Below are 16,739 nucleotides of genomic sequence, written 5' to 3' on the forward strand. Positions count from 1 at the left end.
AACAACTATTCCCCAATAAGCACAACTGACCACAAACCTCACTGCATTAAAAAATACATCCAGCAATCCAAGGGGCATCCAAGATTTGCTTTAAGCAAACAGATGATGCCAGGAATGTAAATTTTCTAGGGAAAAACAATGCTGGCAGAACGTATACAATTAAAAAAAAAAGCCCTACTAACCAGTGGGTTTTTTTTAAACCAATCTGCAAGTGATAATAACAGATCACATTGTAGGCCTTGAACAAAAATACATCCAAGACTTTTTGTCAGAACAAGCAGAGCAGAAGAGTGTGTGCAATGGGAAGCTACTGGAAATTATTCTGGTGCACCAGAACTTTGTACTTCACACAGAAGTCAGTCTGTGTAAGGATAACAGAGAAAGACAGGATACAAGGCAAAGCCTTCTCAAGGAAAGGCCTATTCTGTTATTATACAGATCCAAAAAAAAAAGTACCTTGGATTCGCTTTGATCCGATTTTCGTGTTCTTTTCATTATTTCTTCAATTCTCTGTGAAAACAGGGAAAATATTTGCAGAGCTTTATATTTCAGCATTCTGGTTTAAATTTTCAATCATATTTTCATATTCCATTAATTTAATACTTTATTCATTGTTTCTAAAGCCAGAGTTTCCTTTTTTTAAAAAAACACACTACTTTTATTTAAATGCATCAGAAACTGTCTGTTCAGTTTAACATCCCAACCACTATTTTAGGCTGAGAATTCAAAACAGTCTACCTTTTTTCTTTCAAGCCTTTCCTGCATATTTTGCTGCATAATTCTCTCTCTTTCTAGTCGCTGTCTTTCAGCCTCTTCTTGAGCTTTTGCTTCAGCTTCTTCTCTCTGAAAATAAAACAAAAAGAAGAGAGCACCCAGTGCACAGTTCATTCCCAAGAGTCAAAAGCAGAGTTGTTACAGAGATTCTGGTTCAACACAGACAGGCACATCAGACAATCACTATTTAATATGACCACACATTGCAGCTAAATGCCATTACCCAGCTACTGACATGAAATATATACTACTATGACATTCAGAAACTGAACCTCAACTATATTGATATAATGCAAATGTTCTGAATGTTGAGCTACTCAGAGCTCAGACTATATTTCAGGACGAACATTTGTCTAAGAAGGATAATTTATAAAGTAACAAGACAGCAATTAAATTCTGAACGTGTCAAGATTAACTCAAAAATCTTGGCAGTCAGGTATTGCTACCAAGACACTTGGTGCAGAACATCTTCTGTTCCTTTTACACTGTAAAATCTTTTCCAGTATGACTGGAAAGATAGAAACATAGTTAACACTCTGAATAATTGTCATAAACTTAAACAAGCTTATAGAGAAATGTTCAGACACATTGCAATGCTATCCATAAGATACAGCACTTTAAACACAAAATTTCACTGTAAAACTGCCTTAGTTTTCAGAATTAATCTAATTTAAGGAAAGTCTACTTTTTGCAGAACAGCTCCCTTCAGTTCAAAGGATGCCTTTGTAACAGTACATGGATACTTGCTGTGGAAGACTATTTAGCAACAGGAAAAGCAGACTTGGAAACACTACCAATCTTTCTTTTAAAGGAATCAGAGCAAGCCAGATGACTTTCCAGACAGACCACCTCCTTGTAACTCATAGCAGTAGCTGGTAAAGTGGGCTCGGTACAGATATTTTATGTATGCAAAATGATGCCTCCTTGACAGCCAAAAAAAATGTCCAGAATAGCTGCTTCTGCCCACACTTGAATTTACCAAACGCTGGGGAAAAACATTTTAAAAAATCACATAGACCAGGGGAAGGAAAGAACCTGCAGACACTCTCAAATTCATCTCAGCCAGGATGAACTCTGCTTTACGTCATTCCTGACAGAGACCTGTCAAAACCGTTACGTGAAAGAAACAAAAACAGCCCTCTGGAAAACACGGTGGCAGCTTGTACCAGGAACACAGTGGGAGCCTACAGACCTGGTGCTGAAGCTCTGCGAGTTTTTCCTGCTCTTCCTGTTCCCGGCGGATCCTCTCCTCCTCAGCCTGTCTTTGCTGTTCTTCATGGAACAGTCTCTTCTCTTCCTCCTGCTTCCGGAGCTCCTCTTCCCGCCGCGCTTTTTCCTCAGTTGCTCTCTTGGTCATCTCTTCCTCTCTGATTCTGGTGTTTCCAAGATACAGGTTACTGACTGGGTATTTATTTCTTTAAAAGTGTGCATGCACATGAGACAGAGTAGGAAAGCATGGAAGTTCTAAATAATCCTGTCACAAAATTACTGCATCAAGGCACTTTCTGGTGGGGATTTGTCACCATCCAGACTAGTCAAAGGAAAAATCAGAATAACTTGGAAGAAACTATCTGTGAGTTTATGTTCCTTGCTGATTAAGTCAAGGCCAAGGCACATTGTTCCAATAATGGAATGTTTGATTGAGAATGGGATTAAGCAACAACCATTTAATAAATACCATCTGCAACCATAACATGAATGAAGATTTTAATCACTGTCGAACATAAATTTAGTGGGATTTCCTAAAAACTCTTTCTTCTATAGCCTGAATTCCAGAGGTGCACTGGAGGTGTACACTGCCAGCTCATGCAGACATATACAGCAGATCTGATGACATTTCTGATAAAACACCTAAAACAGATTATATTGAAGTTTCTGACAGCTTTACATCCATGACCAGAAAACAGATAAAATCTGATATTCCACCATGTTCACAGAAGCACAGACAGGTGACCCCTGACCTGGAATAAAGTTATTCAGCACTAACTTAGCAACTTATTTTTAACAACTACGTGGTGAACCAAATGCACACTGATCTAACACTTTGAATTACTTGCCTGCCACATTACTGATCTAGATTTCAGATCACTGACATGAGATTTAATGTACCATCAGACCACTGCCTGAGCTCATCAAAGGAAAAATTTAATACAGAGAGGTTTGACTATTTCAAACCAAATACAAACAGGCCAAGCATAAGTGATGTAAAAAGCACATTCTGGTTTTGAATTAAAAGCCCCACTGGTGACTGTAAGGAAAAAGAAGCAGTGATTTCACATGGACTATGCATTATATATATACACTGAGATATAAACTGATGTTACACACAGCAACCTGTCCCATCTCAAATGTGCTGGTGCCTCCTTGCTTCAGGAACTGCATGAAGATTTGCAGGAACTTAAAGTAAGACTTGGAAAACATATACAACTGGAATGACCATTCCAACCACACCCCACCACTGAAAGCATCCCTTCCTTCTCTCAACTGTTACCTTTCTTCTTCTTGTCTCTGAATTCTTTCCTGGCCTTCGCGCTCTCTTTGCTCCCGTGCCAGACGTCGCTTCTCTGCCAAGATTTTAGCAGCTTCTTCAGCTGTGGTGGTCCCTGCTACTGTTTTGCTACCTGATTCTGCAAAGGTTAAAAGAAACTGCCGTTAAAAAGCTCCAGTAACTTAAAATTAAGAAAGATGTTATCACTGTCAGATGAGATCTTTCTCATGCCATCTGATCCACTATCTGTTTGATCAGTGCTCATCACTCACTGAGTGCACCCTTATCTAAGGGCCTACCAGAGCCCAAGAGGAGCCCTCAAGAGATGCACACAATATCTCACTGACAATGAAACAATAACAACTCATTTCAATATTGATCCAGCCATATTCCAGATGATACACTAAAGATACTCTCCAACTATCATAGCTCTTAAAAACATGTTTCTGAAAAGACATGTTTTCAGAATATATAACTCTTGAACACTGAAAAGAAAACTGAAAGCAAATACTACTTTAGGAAATATACTTCACATTCTTCTAATAAAACTGAATGCACATGACCCTAAAGAGGAAAGACTAATTTTTGTATTTTTCATTTTTCATAACATGAAAATTCATGCCTTTATATTTATAGAGTACCTTAGAGTGCAAATAATCACCATTTTATCTGGCCCTGAAGGCACATACTAATGACTTCAGTAATTCTGTATTTCTACACATTAGCAACAAATCAATTTCCAATTTACATGGAGATCAAAACAGCTTCAACCACCAGGCTAATAAATATCTGCACGGTCCTGCAGTTTATGTTTCTTCATGTCCTGCCTGGTGTTATGGTGTCTGAACATCAGTCTGAACTATTATAAATTAACATTAGGAAAAACACCCAGAGCCATGCTGCCATCCAGCTACTCTCAATATACATATTGAAAGAACTCTGATTTTTATCAGTTACTAGTCTGTAGAAATATTTAGGACCTCATCTTTTGAATATTCAGAGAATTAGCTCTTGATGTCAGGAGAGCAGTAAGATCATAATGTTGGTGAGGACCTGCCTTTCTTCCTTTTAATATTTTACAAAACAGCACATATACGTTTGCTTAACATAAGCCTTCAAGTCAAGGTAATTTTAATGAACAATGACATCAGGGTTTGACCAGCTATTTTGCTTCTGACCTAAAGACAAATCACTCAAAACACAATGTCATCATTAGGAACTTTAATACCTGAAAAGCTGCTTAAGCCCCATGGGCACGTAGTCGCTACCTGCAACTGCAGGGCATAATTACACCCAGCAAACCCTCAGCAGCTGAATCATGGCTGTGCTTTGTGCATAAAAATTGGTTCTGGCAGTCCCAGGTAAAGCACTTCAGCACTGATGGAGTGCAGGCACAGAGAGTTTTCTAATATTTAGATTTATTCAATGCTGAAAAAATACCACTTCCCCAGAATACACATTGCTTCTGATTTGGGAAAAAACTGCAGTCATGTCGGTACAAAGGAAAATCAGCCATGACTGAAAGCTGAACACGGTCCAAAAAGTCCTCCTCCTCCTGAGCAAGAAAGACCATTCCCCTGCAGTTATAAAAAGCATTAGCTGATCTGCCTATTCAAGACATGCAAGTGTTTTTCTTCCTATATTCTGTAACTTTACTTTCTACTTAAAGAAAAGGAGGGAGAACAATGAAAAAATCAAAATGCCTCTCTTTTCCTCCACCATATCAGTGTCTTTCCAGTTCAGACTAGTCACTTTTTACAGCAGAGGGCTGGTTTTGTTGTGCACTTGTACAGCAACCAACACAGCAATCCTGTTTTAACACCTCTGGAATCTCTCTCAGTTGTATCAAATCTGGCTGATACTTAATGTGAGGCTTAACCTATTTTCCCTCCTCAAAACTGAACCTAAATAAGAAAATCAAATGCTCAGCAAGAAACCTAAAGGTTTTAGACTTGTAGGTTCTAGGGTTACAACATGATAATGACAGCTTGAAATATGATGAATATCTGGTATTGACAGAAGAAAATTAGTCACACCAGTTCAGAACACTTGTGGATATGGAAAGAACAGGGGGAAAACAACCAAAAGAAAGGCTTGGAGACCCCAAGCCTATAGGGGACCTTCCCATTACATTTTCACTTCTGAAGTTTTACTGATGCTTTCCACATGGTTACTTCAGTACTGTTTTCATCTCCATGCACCCCTTGTACAGTCTGTTTCCTAGGGCAGGACACAAAACTTCCCAACATGACTGATAGCAGGCTGTAAGAAGATTCTTCCAGTGTTTCACACTCAGCTTCTTTTTCCTTGTACTCCCAGTCATTCCTGGTAAGAACTGTCTTTTTCAAAGAGCACCTTTTTGTGATGGAAGGGGAAAGAGGGAAACATGCAAGAGAACATCTCAGAACACTCACAGAGTGCAGTATTAGTTGGATGGAGGGAGGATTCCAACACATTTCAAGCCAAGTCATCTATTCACAATCTAGAGATCATATTCCAAAGCCTTCAATACCCAGATACAAAAAGTGGGGCTCCATGATAGTTTATTACCTATCATCACGCATAAGGTGAGAGCTCAAGAAGGAGCACTTCTTATGCTTAAAGTTGAACAAGCCTTTTAATTCTCAGAGAAGCTGCGAAAGGCTGCTGCCAGAAATGACAACTGCTCCAAGTCACTGAAAAATAAAAAGTGTTTTACTGTGGAACAGTGTATTTTAGTAGGAAGACACAAAAAAACAAGACAAAAACTGACAGAAACTTGATTGCTGTCAGCAACAGGCAAACAAGTTCAGTTTGAAGGAGAAGAGATGGGATGAAGGTACAAGTGCACAAAGCTGAAATTAGGCTGAACCTACAAGACCTGGAGACTGATTTGCCACATGCCATTCACTGGTGGGCTCTGACTTCAGAAGCTGTCAGGGATATGGAATTGCACCAACCCACAAGGTGAACTGCTGACACAGAAGTGTTAAAAGGCAAATTGCCTTGAAAATTGAAAGCAACTTTTTAAGAAAAAAGATTTCGGCTCACTTAGCAATATTGCAGTGGACCAAAACATTCAAAGAGATACATGAAATCATCTCTATGTTGAAGAACATGCCCACTATTTCCTTATCTTCTACATATCAAAGAAAAAGAGCTTCATCCAGCCCCAGTGTGAGTCACTACAAAGATGGCTAGAGCTTCCAGATTGGCAATAAACTAAAATGGAAACAGATAAATTTGGTTAATACAGTTTCAGAAGTCAGTGTAGAGAGGAGACAGGTGGGGCATCCAAGAAACAACGATGGGTGTTCTTGTTCCAGAATAACTGGAAGTTGCAGGACTAGGACAAATTGTTATGAAGCTTTCAACCAGCTGATGACACTGATCACGAGTGATTGTGCCCCCTCTGAGGCGTGTGAGACACTTATCACAGTAATGCAGCACATTGAGGGATGGACATTCTGACTGCAAAGACAAAGGATGTGACACTGAAGATGGATGTGCAACTTCACAGGAACATCCACCTCTGCCTGACATCCAGGCTTCCTTCTACAGGAACACATGCTCAGAGAACTGTATCATGAGTGAGTTCTTCAGCTGACTGACACTGCTGCACATCCAGCACTGGGCAGTGTCAGGAAGAGCCTCAGCAATGACAAAGAACTGCAGTAGCCAAGGAATGCACACAGGAACCACACATGCACTAACGTGCAGCAAGCACACATTCCCACTTACCTGCTGTCTGAAGGATTCACCCCCGGTATTGCCACTGGCTGTAACTTAAATTCCAGAGATTCCTCCTTTTCCTGTCAAGTGGCCCTTAAGTCCTTCTCCACAGAGAACTGCCTGCCAGACCTCATCAGAAGGCTCTCCCAGATTCTGTTCTGGAGATGGCAGCTGGCATTTTTTCCAGTAAGAGGGCCAGGGGCTGTGCTCACTTGGCACAGTGAAGAGGATCAGGACACTAACTTTTATCTGGTATATGGCTCTCCTTAATCTATCAGGATAATTTCTCAGTGTGATCTATGAACTGATCACTTTTCCTTAGGCAACGACGATTATACACTCACTGGAACTGAGGCCAAGGCAGCCTTGAAAACTGTCTCTCAGCCTGTGATGCACCAGGAGCTGATTTATTCCTCCAAGCAGGTCTCTACAGGAGCATTTTAAGAACTACCAACTGGACTGAAAGACCTCTGTGTAGTTTAACTACCGATTTTATAAACCTAAGCTAGCAGATCCCTCAGCTAGTACAGCTGAAGCCCAAAAGGCAAAGAGAATTTCTGCTTTTCTTAAAATTACAGTACAAGCAGCAATACTGAAAGTTCCTGACTTTAATCTCCAAGTCCAATAAACCAACTACTGCACTAAAATCCACAGCCCAAAGTCATACCATGTAAAATTATTGTATACTCAGCAATTAACAGCTTCTGCCTCTAAGTGCTCTGCCTCACAAACCAGTTGTTTCACCAGTCCTAGCACACACTGGAGAGGTCTCTAATTAGAGTCAGAGGCTGAGAAACACCCACCTTCTTTGGTCTTTGTGCTAGCTGCTCCTACATCCCTGTCCAAGGCTGGGGAAGCACCTTGCTCTTGTCCTGTTCCTTCTGTGCTCTTATCCTTTGGTTTGCTCTCTGCTTCAGTCTTCTTTTTGGTAATGTTTATAACACCTGGTGTGAGAGGAGGACGCTGGATGGGTGCTGGTTTAGAGACTGGAGTAGGAGATGGTGGCCTTTGTTTTGACACACCAGGTGAAGGTGGACGAGTCTTTTGTCTGTTGAAATAAAGAGTATTTTCAGGATTAACAATGAAAACTTCAAACACGCATCTGAGGACAGCAGTCTCCTTTGTTTAGTTTACATTACATACCTCACTTTTTAAAACAAATCCACCCAAAAACTACAGCTGCCTTTCTCATAAAACTTAAATACAGGATTTCAAAATACCCTGAGCACCCGGACTCCCTACTTCTGGGCTAAACATCACAACAGGTACGCGAGCCCAGACCTCCGTTAACTCCACATCAAGGATGAACCCTGTGATTCCAATCCAAGAAACTTCCTACACTAATCCAGGCAGATCAGCTTATTCAAAAGCTTGCAGGCTTCCCTGCTGGTTTTGGTGCACAGACTGTACAGAAAACCAGGGTGTATTTTTGTCTGCACAACAGAGACAAAGGTTGAAGTAAGAGCTGCATCTCTACTGTGGGAAAGGGAAACCGGACCCAAAATTAAGTCCTTTTCTGTACAAACAAGGCATAGTGTAGGTCATCCAAATTCTAACAGCACAGCTGTCTTGAGACAGGAAGCATCCTTCATTTTGTTCTGAATGAAAGAAGGTATTTAACCTGGACACGTACCGAACTGCAGAAGGTGACGGAGGACGCTTCACCAAATTAGCAGGAGAGGGGGATCTTCTATGGGCAGACACGGATGGTGAGGGAGGGCGCCTTAAACCAGATGCTGGGGATGGCTTTTCTGTCTCTGATTTCTAGGAGATACATAAAACCAAAATACTGCTGACTCTCTAGAATACTTACAGTCAGAGGAGCTGCTATTCCAACAAACATACAACTTCTCAGAAGATGTACTTCACATTTCCTTTCTGTTCCAAAACACAGACCTGGTCTGTGTTTGATTTCTACATACATTAAACTTCGGGAATAATAAACAGCCAACAGTATGCCTTTAAGATACAAGAGAGATCAAGGACCATAAAATTCCAATTTGATTTTAATACTGTGTCTTTTTTAAGCAAATGCCATTTAATGTTTCAATAACGCTTACTGAAAGCCAACAGCAAACCTGATGAAACAGGATCCCACCCTGAGCTGTTCCAATCCCCCTCCACCCCCCCAATTAACAGAAACTTGGTTGCTGTGGCTTTTCAACAAACCTGGGTTGAATCAGGTGAACTTGCATCAGATGAAGATAGAGAGGACTTCAACCTGTCGATGCTACGACTGCGCACGGGCACTTTAGGAGCTGGGACTGAGGAACTGATGGAACTGGCTGAAGCTGAACGAGGACAGAGGTGAGATTCTATAAAAGTTAGGAATTTGACAAGACAACACGAGAGCCAAGTGCACAGTACAAGAACAAGAGAAAAGGAAGAGGGAGAAAAAGAGAAAGAAAGATTGTGTGTGTTAGAAACCATACAGGGAAACACTGCAGGCAGTGCACATTGCAATGGATCATGGACACAGACACCATCACCACACAATTAGTACTTTGGAAGCAACAGCACCAAGAATAAAACCATTCTGAAAGCAGCAGTCTGAAGCAGATAAAAATAAAATGCTTTTCCAAAAATCGACTAAATTTGCAGTACTTTAATTTTAGCCAAGCTGCATCTGATCACAAGTGCTTCAGTTTTAATGGCTCAGCATCTTTCTTGACAAGTTCTTCATGACAGGTTCAGACTTTAAACATGTTTCCTCCATACTCAAGGAAGAAATAGTCCTTCTTTTCAAAGTGTATTTATAAAGCAGCATTACATTAGGACTCTCAACATTACTATACAAACTTTTCTTGTGAAATATGCATTGTGCACCATTATCTTATTCTACTTTCCCTCTCTAACCCCTTTAATACTACATATGTGTGCCCTATGTTCGCATTAACAAATCAACATAAGTGGTGAAAAAAAATCAATCAGGAGAAAAAGGTCAATGGCTAAACTAAAATACCTTCCCTATCTGAAGCGTCAATCTCTTCACATATAAGATATTGAAAGAAATTTTATCTTAATACTTTTTCCACTAACATCATCATAGATAGAAAAGCACACATAGATGCAAAAATCTACTTCTGAAACTAGATATTGGATTTTCTGTAATCCAAATAAATTGTGACAGATGCCAGCACTTAATTTTGTAATTTTAAGGAAAATACATTTTATTTTTATACTTGCAGCATTTGTGCAAGGAAACCTGCATTCTGTTGGTGAACAGGTTGTGCTAAAGCACAGGTACTTTTCTACTGAAATGAAGAAAGTACCTCTAAGTAAACTTATAAAAATGTATCTTTAATTCAGCAGTAGTAAGTCACATGCTAAAAGTAAAAGTGCAAAAGATGGTATTTCCCCATATGAGATGAACTGAGATATTCATGGCAAAACAAAAGCAGCACATACATAGGTGTGCAAAAATATGACCATTGACTACACCCCAGAAAAGTAAGAACTGATTATTGCACAAGGGGAGCAGTGTAGAAATGTCACCATTACCAACAAGGATCAAGTGAAGTGGTGTAAGATAAAAAACAAAGACGGGATAACATTCTTAACAGGAAACAAGCAGAACTGGGAACACAAATTGTAAGGTAAAAGAAGAGAAAGGACTCCACATTGATTCCAGAGATGCATTTAGTGGGGCATTATTACAACCAATAACAATTCCAAGACCCGTGGGATGCAGCTACGGCTTGTCCACAATGCAGATTCCTATGCTAGTACTAAACTGAGCTCCAGCGTGGGCATATCAGCTCAGTCTGGACTGATATAAAATTGCTTGAGTCAGCCAGGGTTTCTCTCTTCTCCTTCTAGGATGCCTTGACTTCTACAAACAGCCTGAACGAAGCCAGCTCAGGCTCCCTGTACTTAACATAACTCCATAGTCACATTCCTATATGAGTTTCTCCCCCTAAAGAAATTTAGGTTTTTGCAGTTTGAAATTATAGGTTTGAGTTTTGTGCCTTTGATTTCCTAGTACTGTTCTGACTGGTATATCTTATATTCATTTGAGAGTACAAATGCAGATCTCTGTCAGTTAAACCCTCCCCTCCAAAAAAAAACCCCAGAACTAACACCAGCATCTGCTTCTCTGCAGAGCAAGTAAACTGGCACTGGAGTTTAAAATCCAGTATCATTCTACGGTTTTGTAAAGTAAACACGCAACACAGCATGTGAATTGGTTACTACTGACCACAAAAAATGCTGGATAAGTAATATTACATATTAACTGATTCACACTGAAGTGTAGCACAGTTAGCAACTACCATCTAAGTTCTTGCTTGAAGAGCAACTGCACAAAACTTTGAGGCTTTGCTGCCCTCCTGTTACCTGAGGGATCCTGTCCATCAGCCGATAGGGTAGCAGCACTTTTACTCCTAGCTAGGGAGGCCTGTGTGGGGGCGAGGAGGCGACTGATTACGCTACTGTCCAGAGGACTGAGCTGGGAGCGACGAGCTAAATGACAGGAACAAATGAAAAAGGATCCAACATGAAATCATATCATGGAAAAGACAAGCGGTACCAAGCAAAGGAACACTGAGCATTGTTGCAAATCGTAACAGTTTTGGAAGAACAGCACTGAAGTCATGGAGAGGGAAATCCAAACCAAAAGCACAGAAGGGTTAAACACTGCAATCCCTTATGTTGCACGTCTCGTTCTTGGCTTGCTTAATAGTAGTAATTTTAATGTGCAGAAACTGGCACGTGTACAACAGAAGTGAATGCTGAATTCAGTCAAAGTATGAGAAGTTTTTGACTGAGCTCTTCAGAGCTACATTCTCTGGATTGCAGGAAAGGCTGTTCTGACACAACGAACAGAACACTTGCAAGTCAAAGCGAGCAGTTATCGTCAGGCATCGTCTGCACACACAAATCCACATGGACAGCACCCATCTTTCTCCCATACAGGAAAGGTTCTGTGTAATTTCCACTGTTGGCAACAGCTGCTAAAAAGGAAAGTTTCAGAATTGTTAACTCAAAGGGAAAACATATCAGAGAAGGTGCTAGTCTTCAGCTTTAGGAAGAGTTCCTAAGGAAGAGGTTATTTGTAACCTAGTGGGGAATACACAGACCAAAAGAGATTGAAGTGAGAACAGGTTTCTTCCTTCATTTGCATGCACAAGGTTTAGGCCAGCAGCAGGAACAGAGAAGTTGCTTTTAAACTGAGGAATGAAAGAGAGCTTAAAAAGCAAAGGTAAGATTTGACTAAGAAGTGAACAGATCAGTGACATTTTTACCATTTCTTACATTTAAACCTACCAGCATTCAAATACATTGCTCTCTTAAGTGGAGAGATGTGTTGTTACATGCTTGCAGTGCCATTTAACAAAGGCCTCCTTAGAGGATTTCTTTTTTGTCCAAAGGGAAAAATTTAACCTTTACCATTTACAATTTTATCTTTAACACTGGGTAACTAAAAAGCCATTAAAAAGTTTCACTAGAAAACTAGTGAAAGTAAGCCTATCCAAACTTTACTATGAATGGCTTTAAAAAAAAAAATTCAGTTTTATGAAACAACCACCTGGTTTTTCTTCCTTTTTCACTTTTTCTAGTTCTGCAGAGGATTGGGGTTTACTACTCATCCTACTCAAAGATGTGCTCCTCTTCTTTTCTGTTCCTCCTAGAGACCAAGCGTAAGGAAAATTATTTTTAAAAAGATACACAAATATGTGATTTCCTAAATTGCCATCCCTTGGACCCCTGGTGGCCTAGTGGTTAGCATGCAGGACTCTCACTGCTGCGACCCAGGTTCGAATCTAGCCAGTCCCCCGGGCAGATGGAGCCCGTTAGCCCTGTGAGGCCATCCATCTATGAGAAGGTCACTCTAAACAAACCTACGTCCTGAGGACCTCACTGCCATTGTCCAAGCTTGCTTGGCCCCGGCAGATGAACCTTAGGATTAAAGGGTGGGCTCAGTTCAGCGCAGGCTGTGTCTCACCTAAAAAATCCATTGCGCAGGCTGGAAAGGTAAAAGACCTTTCCCCAAATCTTCGTTCGCGAAGACTGGCCATTATATTAAATTGCCATCCCATGCTTTGCTTCTGCCAATCAGCTAAAAACACCAATCTATCATTATGAAGCACTACTTTCTCATGAGCTAAATTGTTTGGCTACCACTTTTCTACTCTCCCCCCACCCTTCCACTTTTCAGAGGAATAAGGCTGGTTTACAGAGACAGCTACCAAACATCTGGCACTGCAATGAGCATAACAATATCTATGCCACAGTGCACAGACCAGACGAATGCCTGAATGAAAACAGTCACAATGAAACTGGGACATGGTTTAAAGTCAACTTCAAATATCCCAATTTACTGCCTCCCAATTCTCAAAACAAACTGATTTCTAGCACCTTTCTGTTCCCCCTGCGAACCTTTGAGTGCTGACTGCTGGGAATGCAGAGGAACTTTGTTATTCAGTCTGTTTAATGAGGCACTTCTCTTTGTGGTACCTGGAAGTGAAAGTGCATGGATTAATTATGTTGAAAAGCCCAGAGGTCCCCTCCAACACCTGCCCCACTTCCTTAAGATAGAGAAGAATGATTAAGTTACTTTATGATACTGAATTCTTCAGAAGCAGCAAACCTGGATCAGGGAAGAATCACTTTATAGAAAGCATTATTTCTTATATTCCTGCATGTTACTGATCACAGCAGCAGGGCATCAGTCACAACAGATTCTTGTTTGACCTATTGAGGCCATCCTTATACACCTTTTAAAATAAATGAGAATTTTAAAAGGCCATTGCTCACATTCTGTATGAGTGAGCTCAGAATTAACACAGAATACAGCTGATGAAATACTCCACTGATCCAGGGACAAGCATCTTCCTCTCATTTCTACATTCTTCTCCCCTACCTTCCCAAGCACACGCACACAACAGAAGCAATCTGGTTAATTCTGAGACTGTATTTTCTGTCCTCTGAATTTACCCATCCTGCTACCAAACAGCCATTTCTCCCCAAGCAACAGATCAAGAGCACAGGATTGCTCTAAGTCAACCTCTACATCCTGACCACACAGATCACTTGGAGTCCTGTCCAAATTTATTGTATTTCAGGCCACCTAAGAATTTTTCCTCCAAAGTGACTAAGGATTCACAAAGGATTTCAGGGTATGACAGTAAGTTTGAAAGCAATCCCAATTAGTTGATAATTAGTGACTTCCTTTGTTAGTAGCTTAATTTGTACTTTACAGACCTGCTTCTGACTCAGAGCTGAACCCTCCAGACACATCATATATAAATATAATTTGAAGTCACAAGCAGCCTCCAGTGACTCAGAGCCCCTGCCAGTACAGATATAGTCACTGATTTCCCCACCAGGCACACAGAGTATGAGCACAAGTTATAATGCTGCATCACCTTCCAACCTGAACCAGCAAAAGCACCTTTAGCTGTGTGTCTGTGTCAGGAACTCTTCTGGCACAGCTCGTTTGATCAAAGGTTGCAGATTAGCAGAACACTGCAGCACAGACCTAGTTGAATCTGGTTTTGCATTAAACAGCTTTTAGCTTTTTCATGTTTTTCATCATTTTGTTAAAAACAAAAAAAATCAAAATCAACCCTCCCACCACATTTGGAATACAGGCAGGCTCCAATAAAACTCTGGGAAGATTCTCCACAAGGAAATCTCAGGCTAAAACAAGCTGATATGTGCTCATACAAATGATTTTTATTTATCTTAACAATTAGATTAGGACAATTTCTTGTGTTTCATAATTATTTTTTTTCAATTTCCAGCAGGCTGAATGCCCTCTGCCCCATCCCACTACATTCTATAAATCATGGTAGAGAGGAGACTCACATGCACAGGTTTAGCAGAATGGAAAAAACCAGAGAACTCTCTCATTCTCTACCTGCCTGCCAAGACTAGTTGTGTGATGCACATTTTAAACATGACATGCTGCAGTCAGGAGTTTCATCCACCCCAAAGATGCAATTCAAAGCGAGACTGGAGGCCACAGAAATTGGTAGATGATCCATCTCTAGAGTGCAAACACTTTCAGAAACCGTTAAAAAAAATAACAAAACAGAAATGGCCTGGAAGCAACTATTCCCTGGTAGTCACTGGAACAGAAAATAACCCAGAATGCTTGCAAGCAGTGGTGTGCACTAACAGTTTAGGAAATACATAATTATTGGGCTAGGAAGCTGTGTCAGAGCTGCACACTATGGCTACAATCATGATAGAACTCCAGGTCAAAGCAACACCATCTCCTCCCACCCAAAAAGACCTCCCACAGGTGACATTATTTTTCATGCATCCTTCTCTATTTGGTTAAAGCAGAATTCTAATACTAAAAAGAAAGTGTATCTACAGAGTACAGGCACACCAGAACTATGTCAAAACTAAGCTGATTTTTTCCTTTCCACAGGCAATCAAAAGACTGAAGCTGTCTAACAGAACAAGGCAAACTTTATTTATGTACTATTTCTATTTTGCTGAAATTTTAGGGTGGGAATTAAGGCATGCAAACCTGTAAAGATGATGGGAAGTGATTTGTGAATCAATCGTTTACGAAGATTTGACTTTAGTAGCACAATTACAGAAATGAAAAAATAAAAAACCAGCAGTTTTTACCGTTACTCTTCTCCTCTAAGAGAGATCACATCAACTGGGTCAAAGCCCTCAACAGTCAAGCTGGATTAACAAATTGCATGAAATGCATTTGAGATCAAAATATGAAGTGAGTCACACAGCAAGGGAGGAGGGAGGACATCATTCCACCTCCTGTCTCCTCCCCAGCCCCAGTTCAGCAGTACCACACACACACACACACACACACACTTACTTCGATCAGAGGCGTTCAAAAGCGCTGCAGACGATGACAACCGTTTGTTCACGGCACCTTCTGCCTGTTTGAGGTTGGCTGTGGATGTGGAGCGTTTGCTGCCTGTGGAGAGAAATGCTGACTTTAGAACTCGCCTTCATACCTGAGGGAGAACCTTTCACACGTTGCTGAGAGCTCACTCTGGAAGCATTGCATCCTGAAAGCTCTTTTCACTTCTGCTCAATGAGAAACAGAAATGATTTTGTTCTCCTTTGAACAGACTTGATACCATTAGCACCAGTTGGAACATGCACAGAAAAGGCAGAGTTTAGTGGAGTCGTGCCAAGATTTCATGCACATGTATGCAAACAAGGGATTTTTAAACCCTGTGCTCCTAACGTGTAAAGACAAAAGCTACTGAGGCTGTGTGTTGTTACTAGACTGGTAAGAAACAGAGAATAACAATAAAACCTGAAATGCAATAATTTCTTTCTTCATTCTTTCCACACAGGTATGTCAAAACAGTTTTTCAATCGCTAGTTAATAAACCAAACCAAATCAAATTATTTTGGAGGGATAAAATCAAGTCCTAAGGAAAGGCAAGAAAGCATTCCTATTTCTGATTACTTCCCAAGGGCTTCTGTAAATATTTTAGAAATTTCCAATTTTTTCTAAAAGCTATTCCTTAAGTTCATGTTTCCCATCTATTTTGCAACTCTTCTGAAAAGCATTTTTTTTTGTATGTGTATATACACAGACAGATACATACACATAAATCACACCTCGCATGGCAGAATTGCAAGTTTATTACAAGTCAGATAAATAACGGCTTTTTAATTTCAAGTAATGTGCTTTCAGGATGAACACTATTCCAGAGTATAAAAGCCTTGGAAAAGCACGTACCTGTTGCTATAGAAACTCACTAAGCAGAAAACATTAATGCACAGAAAGATCAGGTTAATAGACACACGAAATTCTATACATCAAACA

At 40.4% G+C, this 16,739-nt stretch overlaps 1 protein-coding gene across 9 annotated transcripts in view; it reads right to left on the reverse strand.

Annotated features, from left to right (window-relative positions):
* The window catches only part of MAP7D3 (MAP7 domain containing 3), a 45,880-nt gene that overhangs the window by 5,184 nt on the left and 23,957 nt on the right, over positions 1-16,739 (reverse strand). For 5 of the 9 annotated variants that reach the window (XM_027687367.1, XM_027687362.1, XM_027687361.1 and 2 more), the window contains 11 exons: positions 15,771-15,872; positions 13,331-13,429; positions 12,501-12,599; positions 11,309-11,434; positions 9,143-9,288; positions 8,607-8,737; positions 7,777-8,021; positions 3,266-3,401; positions 1,967-2,147; positions 739-843; positions 457-510 (listed from right to left, as the gene is read on the reverse strand). In XM_027687367.1, the coding sequence (XP_027543168.1) occupies positions 457-510; positions 739-843; positions 1,967-2,147; positions 3,266-3,401; positions 7,777-8,021; positions 8,607-8,737; positions 9,143-9,288; positions 11,309-11,434; positions 12,501-12,599; positions 13,331-13,429; positions 15,771-15,872 (1,424 nt within the window). The remainder of the gene's footprint in view (positions 1-456; positions 511-738; positions 844-1,966; positions 2,148-3,265; positions 3,402-7,776; positions 8,022-8,606; positions 8,738-9,142; positions 9,289-11,308; positions 11,435-12,500; positions 12,600-13,330; positions 13,430-15,770; positions 15,873-16,739) is intronic. The other 4 variants (XM_027687363.1, XM_027687364.1, XM_027687368.1 and 1 more) reach the window with 4 other exon arrangements.

This window comes from Neopelma chrysocephalum, unplaced genomic scaffold, assembly GCF_003984885.1.
Source record: "Neopelma chrysocephalum unplaced genomic scaffold, ASM398488v2 Primary Assembly neopelma1_73b, whole genome shotgun sequence".
In the NCBI taxonomy this organism is placed as follows: Eukaryota; Metazoa; Chordata; class Aves; order Passeriformes; family Pipridae; genus Neopelma; species Neopelma chrysocephalum.